The sequence below is a fragment of the Amborella trichopoda genome, chromosome 3, assembly GCF_054954075.1.
Source record: "Amborella trichopoda isolate Santa Cruz 75 chromosome 3, AtrichopodaSantaCruz75HAP2 v2.0, whole genome shotgun sequence".
NCBI lineage: Eukaryota > Viridiplantae > Streptophyta > Magnoliopsida > Amborellales > Amborellaceae > Amborella > Amborella trichopoda.
In genome coordinates this window covers 12,661,906-12,672,321 of record NC_142338.1, presented here as the reverse complement: position 1 = coordinate 12,672,321, position 10,416 = coordinate 12,661,906, and the positions used below count along the sequence as shown (strand labels likewise).

General features: G+C 31.8%; 1 protein-coding gene across 14 annotated transcripts in view; it reads right to left on the bottom strand.

Moving 5' to 3' along the window:
• Positions 1-9,976: 9,976 nt before the first annotated feature.
• The window catches only part of LOC18432581 (Tetratricopeptide repeat (TPR)-like superfamily protein), an 82,342-nt gene continuing 81,902 nt past the window's right edge, over positions 9,977-10,416 (bottom strand). For all 14 annotated transcript variants that reach the window (XR_016053070.1, XR_002280654.2, XR_016053072.1 and 11 more), the window contains one exon: positions 9,977-10,290. Coding sequence is in view for 8 of the 14 variants with exons in the window: in XM_020666254.2 (XP_020521913.1) it covers positions 10,192-10,290 (99 nt within the window). In the remaining 6 variants the exon portion in view is untranslated. The remainder of the gene's footprint in view (positions 10,291-10,416) is intronic.

Sequence of the window (10,416 nt, the reverse complement as noted above, 5' to 3'; positions counted from 1 at the left end):
ATACCGGTGTTTGAAAACTCGTCTAATCAAGCCGGACTCGCCCTATTTAATCTAGGACAGAGCATGAACAGTAGTTGCACAGGCGTATAAAGATTCATTTATGTATATAACTTTTTGCCAGTGTTTGAAAACTCGTCGAGTCAAGCTGGACTCGCCCGATTCGATTCGAGAATCGTCTGCTACCGAGCCGATTCTACGAAAAAACAGGAAATCGCCCGAGCTTGTTCCAAGAAAAAACCAGGAATCGCCCGAGCCGGTTCCACGAAAAAACCAGGAATCGCCTGTGTCCAGAGAAAACCGGGCGATTCCGAATAGTGAATCGTGAGTCTCAACGAAAAAACCCGTATTTTTTAGATTCACACGTACGCGTGGCAGCCTCATGTTCGTGAGGCGTGGCCACACCTCATGAGAGTGAGGTGTGGCCACACGTGGTAACTCACCTCACGTTTGCGTCCCTCGCGTTTCTACACGAGCAATTGAGTGTCAATGACACATGACTTTATAGAGAACCAAGCAACACTCATTCTTCAATGTGGGATAATTCTCACAAAAAATTATTAAAGCAAGATGATAGAATATATATTATTATAGACGCTATTAAAATCACATGTGGTGATGTGGCCGTATTGGTTGACATCATCGATTTTGTGGTGTATGTCTTGAGTTCGAACTCCATAGCGAACCCCCAAAAATATTTTGAGTTTGAACCCCTTAGCGCACAATATATATTTTTTTTTTTGTTTCGAGTTTGAACCCCTTAGCGCACAATTTTTTTTTTTTTTTTGTTTTGAGTTTGAACCCCTTAGCGCACAACAAAAAAATACAAAAAAATTTTTGTTGTAAAAAAAAATAAACAAAAGCAGAAAATGCTGTTGTAAAAAAATAGAAAAAATATAAAATAAAAGGTTTTTAAGATAAAGATAAAAAAGATAATACAACATTTTTTTATTTTTCTTGCAAAAAAAATACAATTTGTTGTCAAAAAAATAAACAAAGGCAGAAAATACTGTTGGAAAAAAATAAAAAAAATATAAAATAAAAGGTTTCTCAAGATAAAGATAAAAAAGATAATACAACATTTTCTTATTTTTCTTGTAAAAAAAATACAAGGTAATATAACAAGTATTTCTTGCAAAAAAAATAAAACAAAAGGCATAAAAAAATGTACTTTGACAGCATAATTTTTTCATTTTTCTTGCAAAAAAAAAAAGAAAGTAATACAACAAGCAAAAAAAAATGTAGTACATCTTCTTCTTTTGTCAAAAAAAAAAAACAAAGATAATTAACAAGTATCATATTTTTCTTGTAAAAAAAAAAAAAGATAACACAATAAATATTTCTTGTCAAAAAAATAAAAAGTATTTCTTCATACAACCTAGGAATAAATGGTCTAATTATATTTTTTATTTTTATAACATGATGGTCTTTAACATAATTTTATTAATATTAATTTAAAGATAGGATTCATACAATGAGGCCATTTGAAATCTCTCTCTTTCTACTAACAATCTCTTCCACTAATTTATTCTAAAAACCTAAAAAATTAAAGAAAATTGGTACGCATTCTACTAATTTCTACATTGATAACCAAATCTTTTATTTTATTTATTAATTTTTGTATTATAAATCATGTAGTGTACTATTTTTCTTACAGTTGTCAATAATACATTTTAAATTAGATGATATTATAAAATATTTTGGATTTGGTATTATTTATATAATAAAATAATTATAAAATATAGTTGGTATATAATATTATAGTTAGTTAGGTTGTAATAATTTGGGTTTTTTTAGCGAATTAGGGTTTTTCGCCAATTTGAGATTTTAGTGACCAATTTTTCATCGATTTAGTCAACTCTTTATTGTAGTCCATATATGATTATATACTTAATCCATGATAATTCTATGATTTTTTTTATGTGATGTAAATTTAATGGTCAACATATAAGTTCGTATAGGGAAAGAACATCTCAATATTCATAAATTGATGAAAACAATAAAAGTTAATAATATAATACCCTCATTTCTTATTGGATTTATAAAAAACAACATTTATAATGAATTTTAATAATTTTTTTGAATTTTTTTAAAGCTTAATCAGAACGATTCGGTCTGATTTTCGATCTGGATCGCTGATTCATAGATCCGAATCAATTTTTGGCATGCCCAATCCGGATCATCGATCCGTTTTTTAAACCACTGCTTTTGACCGTGAAGACGCTCCTCAAGTCTTCTTACCAAGCTCCAATCCCCCAAAACACCATCAGTATAAAAAAGTGTGAAAAAACAGGTACAGGTAATGAAAGGACAACGGGCTTAGAAACAGGATGAGAAAAAGAGATGCAGAAAGGATGTTCCTCATTTCTCTTTAGAGGCAAATCAGTCATCAAAGAGAAATTCCCTAAGCTCTTCATCCCCAACCACCAAGAAATTCCCTAATCTTCTACATCTTCACCCCTTCAATTGAGAAGGAGCAGCTCGGCTCGGTTGCTGCGGGGATCTGGCTGCCGGAGTCCTCGTTTTCGCTGGAACTCGGCATCTGAAAAACCAGTCCGGCCATGTAGATGCTGACCATGACTGTGGTCTTTGAGTCGGAGAAGGACGGGCCGAACGTCTCATGATTTCCACAGGTGTAAGTGTCGCAGGAAGAAGACAAAGATCTACTTCTGGTTATCTCAGCATCGAGCCCCTTCATCACCTCCGTCACAGCCTCCTCTCCAAAACCCCCCTCCTCCTTATCTCGTTGCAGTACCATTCTTCAGCCATTTTAACAAAGAAGAACAAAAACCTAAACCCAAAGCTCTGCGCTCTCTCTCTCTAAGCCACTGGGTCTGCGGGAGCCCAACGGGTCAGCGGGGGGAGCCCATCGGGTAGGCTCGAAATCTTTATACGGAGCCAAAGGCTTGCCCATTAAGCCTGGTCCAGCCAAACTCGGCTTTCTTTTTTTTTTAATCTGTCTTTACTTGTAGGGAAAAAAAATTTCATAATTTAGAAAATTTAAAACCCCCATTGACAAATAAGACCTAGCCTATAAAAGTCCCATTAGGCCTGGGTCCGGCCTCTCTTTTTTTTTCTTTTAATCTTTCTCTTGAAAATTTTCTTGTAAGAAAAATAATTTTGCTCACTATTTTTTGGTTAGAGGGAAAAAGAGAGACAGAGATTCTAGAGAGATAGTTATTAGAGAGAGAAAGAGGGATTAGGTTTGTCAAGAATGAGAGAGTTTTTAGATAAAGATTGGATTTTTAGAGGAGGAGTTTTTAGAAAAAGAGATTGGATTTATAAAGAATGAGATTTTTTTTAGAGAGAGATGAAAGTTTACCTAAATGACTAACGATTAAAGTCTAGGCTTCCAGCCTCGTTTAATGCATTAAAAAAGCACCAACGGGTTCGTCATCTCCACTTAATTACCCAAACAAAAAAAAAACCCTCTAACGTGGCGATCATTAATGTGTAAAAACTAAATTTTAAAAATAACAATTATTTGAAAAACATCTACATACCATTAATTATTATCTTTTTTTAGAAAGGAACACAACTCTAAATCCATCTTTATGATGGATGCCTCGGGTGTTGATGTAGTTATGCATCCCATGATGCATAAAGCACTTTTTCTTTATTTAAAATTTAAGTTTTTGTCGTCTTAAACCTCCTCTTCACTACGTCGCAGTTTGGGTCGGTGCAAAAGCCCAAAGATATTACACTCCTAGGATTATATTTAGGAACCCAAATTATAGGAACTTAACTTTTCAGCCCATACATTAACCTAAATTAAAAAAATGGTGTAGTTGGCATACAGATGCATCTGAAGTAATAGAGGTAAGGTGCACCTTTAAATTTTATCATGGTATATAATTTTGATGTAAAATGTCCTTAGGATTATCTCAAAATCTATTTTTATATCTAATATAAAATTTTAAAATTTTAAAATGGTTAAAATCAAGTAGATCTATAAATATATAAAAATCTTGAAAATAGATGGTGTAGATAATATGTTGTAAAATGCACTATTTCTAAGACTGAAAATCCTTTTATTTTTCATGGTCATACATCTTGATGTCGAGATGATCAATCAACAGTTTTTTAATATTAAAACTACATTTTTCAATGGATTTTTGAGGTGCATCCGTAGCTTTACATTATAAGGTTGCAACCTTATATAAACTTTTTCCAATCTCAAATGTTAATGAATAACATGAATAATTTTTGCTAATTTGGCATTAGTGATGTGAGCCGAACTTGCTTGATCAAGGTTAGGAATTCATGCTTTCTTTCTTTTCTTTTTTTTCTTTTTTTTTTTGTTTTTTTGTTTTTTAATTAATTAATTAATTTAAGTATCTTGTTTTGGGTTCCCAATCCTCAACAAGGGAGGACATTTATGTCAATTAGTTTAGGCCAAGGTTAACACAAACTAAATTTGGAATCAACCTTTGATTCATCGGCTTAGGAAATCAAATTAAAAATTTTAATTATTTTTAAAAATGATGAATGAATCATTGATTCTTCAAGCTTAGATCCTTGAACGAAATTCATCACATTGGATGTGTTCTATCCAAGATCCAGGTCCTAAAAAGGGTGATATAATCGTTTTCCTCAAATTAAGAGGCACACTGAAAATGATAGTCATAGCCCTGATTGTTCATGGTGCCCAACTGCAAGTCATTATTTTTCATTGGACAACCTTTTTTGGGATTCTAACATTGAACATCGATGGTTAGTATCATTTTTTAGTATTTTCAGTTTTGAAAAATACTTGTGTACTTCAAAATAATATGGTTTTTGTCGAGTTGTATTTTGTAGAGAGAGAAAGTTATTGGTTTTTAGTCATACATTGAAGATGAGAGAGTATATTGAGCAGTATTTAATTGTAGACATTCACATGCCTTATATTTTTAAAACAAAGGCGAGAGTGTTGGTACACGTGCATGTGCAAGGGCATGGGTGCAAGGGCGTTCGATGGCTCACTTTGTACTTTGCATCAGCATCTCTCGCTCAAGCACGTCTACGGGTTCAATACCTTTTTGTAAGTATGACTCTTGTGGGGCATCCAACAATCATCTAGCTATTAAAGAAAAAACAACCATCTAGCCACTGAAGAAAAAACAACCATCTAGCCATTGAAAAAAATGAGGTTTGTAACAATAGCCATCGAGATTAAAGGGTATGCCTGTAACTTGTAACTGTTTGATGGTGCATATAACTACTTCTACTGTAATTGTGCAGCTTCCTTATAGCTCTATAAAAAAGGTCCCTTATGCCACATGAAAATAGCCTTTTGCAACTCTATCTTAACACACATTTCTCAGTGAAATTTCAAGGAGCATCTATCTCTATCCAGTTTTCTCTCTTTCTCTTTCGAAAACTTCATAGAACTATGGTGTTTATTGTTGCTTTTCAAACTTAGGTGCATAGAGCTTTGAAACATAAAAAGAAACTTCTCTGTTTTCCTATATTCCAAAAACGAATTACTCAAACATAGTTATATAATATTAAAATAATCGTTAATCTCATTTGTCATAAAGAAAAGCTAAACAACAATAACAAAACTCCTAGCTCAAAAGAGTAGCCGCTGTTATTCCTACGCTATTTCATTTAGCTTGGCTCCATGAACAAGCTCCTATCGTAAAGCTAGTAGCTTTTTGTTTTTTATAATAAAATTATTTTATGTTTTTAATTCTTAGACTCTAATACTTTGAACTTGCATTCACTCGTTTCGCTTTGTTTTAGGAGCTGGAAAGTAGATCAACCATTGCTAATAAACAATCGCTTTTGTACATTTTCTCAACAAGAAGTCAGAGCTATATATTTAATTTCGAGTGTTGCTGAATCTGAACCACGAACAGTATTTTAGTCATTTGACTCAAGCTAAATTATCAAAATGTGTTGTTTTTATATATAAGTAATTTGAAAATTTAGAATAATTTTTTGGGCCCTGTTTCTACGCAGCCCAGCCTATATAGAAATAAGAGCCTCTTAATAAATTTATTTTTGAGATGGATTTTAAGACTCAATTTTTAAGGACATGTAATCTCTAACATGGAGATCATGAATATGAAAAATAAATAAATTTCAAAAAGTAAAAATAATTCTAGTAAAAAAACATTTGGACCGTTATTTTCCATTATTTTTAGATGGAACACCTACTTGCATCCAAATGGATGCTTTACACTTTTTGGACTGCATATGTAGAAAAGCGGTCTAGCCAGCATGAAATAAATTTTTTTTTTTTTTGAGGAGATAACTCTGTGCAATTTCAGATGGATGTTTTGAGCCCATAATGATTTTTGTGAGATTATTTGAAAACTAATTTCCTAAACTAATAGAAAGCTCGAACTCGTGATCTAGGGAGGAGTTTTAAGGTGCACCTCCAAAACTATCATAATATGTAATTTTGATGTAAACTTTTTTTTAGGATTATATGAAAAAATTGGTTAAAATCAAGTAGATCTATAAATATATGAAAATATTGAAAATGGACTGTCTAGATAATGTGTTGCAAGATGCACTATTTTTCACGACTAAAAATATTTTTTTTTCTCTTCATATTCCTACATCTTGATGTCGAGATGCTCAATTAGAGTGTTTTTCAACACTGAAACAACCTTTTTTGATGGATTTTTGAGGTGCATCTTTAGTTCTACATGTTAATGTTGCAATCTCATATACTTTTCTTTCCATGATGATGATGATGATGATGATAATAATAATAATAATAATAATAATAACAATAATAACAATGATAACAATAATAACAATAATAATAATAACAATAACAATAATAATAATAACAATAACAATAACAATAACAATAAGAACAATAAGAACAACACCAATAATAAAATAATAATAATTTTATAAGGGCAAACTTTCTATACTTCCCCTACTATAAAAAGTTTATATATATTTCTCCCTATCCAACAATCGATTCCGAATGGATAGCTGAGATGGCCGCAATCGCAATGTCACGCCTCTATACTATTTTATTTTTGATTTTTTTTTCTATAGAGCATTTTGACACCAAATTTTGGGCATCCACTCTTCTTTTAAACTCACACCATATATAAAAAATATTTTCAATAAAATAAAATAATCAAAATACCCCTAAAAAATTTCAAGGATATTGTAGTCATTATATTTTTATCAACAATATTTTTTTAATATTGGTTTTAGGTGCGCCTCATTGATATGATGGCACATACCAAATTTCATATATATATGTAATTTATATAAAAAAATTAAAAATAAAATACTTTGAAGCATCCGATCTAGATCAAACGGTCAGTGACTCACTTGATCTCAATTGGACGGCTAGATGGAAGAGAAATATATATCTTCTATACAATGGGGGAAGTATAGAAGCCTTTCCCATTTTATAATAGGGATATTTACCTAAATATCATATTTTTTAAATTAAATAATAGCTTCAAAGTTTTCATATTTCATGCTACGTCCACATTTTTACATCAAAATTTTTCTAAAAATATCCATGTTTCCGCATTTCAAGTGTCAAACCACTTTTATTTTTAAAGTTACATCGGGGTTTTCTCTTTTTTTATCAAAAAATTTACATTGGGGATTTCTTTTTTTATCAAAATTTGGTTCGGATAAAAAAATTTACATTGGGGATTTCTTTTTTTATCAAAATTTGGTTCGGCACTTCAACTGCCAAACCCATTTCTAGGTTCCCTTTTCTTTTTTGAGAAGTCGATTCGCTGTTTCAAGTGTTGAACTAAATTCTAGGTTCTCTTTTTTTCCAGAATTTGGTTCGTCATTGAAGTCTAAGTTTTCATTTTTGCAAGAAGCCGGTTTTGCACTTTAAGGGGATCACGAAGTTGGCTCAGCTCTCTTTTAGCTTAAACTAGTTTAAAACTTTGATCCACACATGAATTAAAAAAACAAAAATGCAATTAAGTCCATCAAGGGTCGTTAGTATTTTGGGAAAAATTGACAAAAAAAAAAGAGATTAATTTTTAATTCTGAGAAATATATAAGATATTTATACATTTCCACTTATAATAATAATAATCAAATGTCTAAGGGTGCAGGTGGCATATGGATGCATCATTAGCGGTAGAGGTAAAATGCGCCTTCAAATTTTATCATGGTATATAATTTTAATGTAAAATGTTCTTAGGATTATCTCAAAACCTATTTTTATATCCAATTATAAAATTTTAAATTTCAAAAATGGTTAAAATCAAATAGATCTATAAACATATGAAAATCTTGAAAATGGACGGTGCAAATAATATTTTATAAAATGCACTATTTATGAGACTTAAAATCTTTTAATTTTTCATGGTCATACATCTCGACGTCGAGATGATCAATCAAAAGGTTTTTCAACATTAAAATTACCTTTTCCAATGGATTTTGAGGTGCATTTGTAGTTCTACATGATAAGGTTGCATCCTTATATAAACTTTTTCCAATATCTAAAGAGAAAAGTTTATATAAAGCCGAGGCTCGAAACAATAAAATTCGAGCCTACTAAAAAATTTCACTAAAAGAAGTTGTTTTGATGTCCAAATATCCCCAAATTGATCATCTCAACATCAATATGCATGGACATGAGAAAAAAATAAATTCAAGTTTTGGAAATAGTATATTTTGTAACGCATTTTTGAAACGTCAATTTTCAAAATTTTCATAGATATGTCGATCTATACTATTTTTTAAGCTTTACATTTTATAAATAAAAATAAAAATATATTTTAATGCTATCACAAAGATTTCAGTATTAAAACTACATTTCTCGACACTATTTGAAGGTAAGCTCCAAGTTTAGAGCCTAGGCTCTATACAAACCGCACCCAAATCTAAAAAACAGTTTTGGAATGTCGTATTTTAAAAAGGATATTCACATTGACGGATGCACGATAATGCCATTTTTCATTTTTTAATATATGACAAAATTTTAATGTATTTAAAAGGTAATTTCCAAAAAATAAATAAAAATAGAATGAAATGACAAGGTCCGTGTCACCCTTTTTCCAAAAAATTTAAGGGTATATACCATGAGACCATTTATCTTTTATTACAAAGAGGCCCCACTCATAACTATTAAATGTCAAATTAGATAGCTTGGTGTGTCTCATGAAATTCGAGAAACTTTTATTTTTGATCCGTCTAATCAATGGGACTCTTACAAAAACCCGATTTGAAATTCAATGTACAAAATTAATTATGACATTTTTGTACCAAAAGTCTCTTTGCATACTTTTCCAAATTTTAAAGAGAGCCTCATCTTCATGATTATTGGATTTTGTAAACTTCAAAAATACCCAATATTGACTACTTCAGGCGATTTTGAGTTTACAAGGTGGTACGAACAGGTACACGATCTTGAGGCCTATAATTTGAAGTGGCAAGATTTGATCCATGATAATACCTTCCATATGTCCATGTCACTCTGGTGGTAAGCATGGATAGGAATAGACAGTCCAAGCCTTGACGGCACCTCAAGACTCTCACTGGGCCACAACGGACCGTCTGGGCAACAGTACCTGATGCCAGGGCTCCATGTTGACAGTGGTTCGACCTGCGTCTTGTTGTTTGCTAAGTGGTTGTGGAAGATTACCTCAACATAATTGGTTATATAGATGGTCATCAGAGGAGGCTGAAGTGCTATGGCATGATTGATTAGACATATGCTCACAACAGTCCAATGTGTTCCACGATAACTGGATCATTATCCTATGCAATGTATCCATGAAACCCTTTTTGAAAATGACCAATGAAACTTCCACAATTCACAATCTATCTCCACTTCCTTCGTAATTGGACCAACATAATTCTGCGAGATCTGGACCTGCTAAGCACTATCCAAAACACTAACCGGTTGGCATGAAGGCAGTCTTTATAGATAAACCGCTTAAAATAAACAAAGGATTACCAACCATGAAGATGAGCCAGTCTAGATGATTTAAATAAGATGAGAAAATAAAAGGAAAAATCAAGCATTATTGGAAAGAAAACATTTGCGTTGCAATAACTTTATTCTAGTGTAGTTTTATCATAAAAAAAGTCACATATGTTACAGCTTACAACTCTGTGCTGCAATAACTTTATTCTAGTGTAGTTTTATCATAAAAAAGTCACATATGTTACAACTTACAACTCTTACGTTCAACATACAATACAATTCTTACGTTCTTACGTTCAACATACAATACAATTCTTACGTTCAAGATTCTATAGAACCTGTTTGAAATATGCGTGCTCCAATGTTGTCACTTTCTCTTTTGCTACAGCAGCATCCTCTCTCTTGTCTGCAAGTATATATGCCTTCTCCTGAACAACCACACACAAAAAGTGAGCTTCTATTCTTAACCAAAAAATAAATCCAACTGAGACCATTCAGTACGATATTCCATGGCTCCAGATAACACCTTTTCCAATTTCTATTTGGAGTTTTCT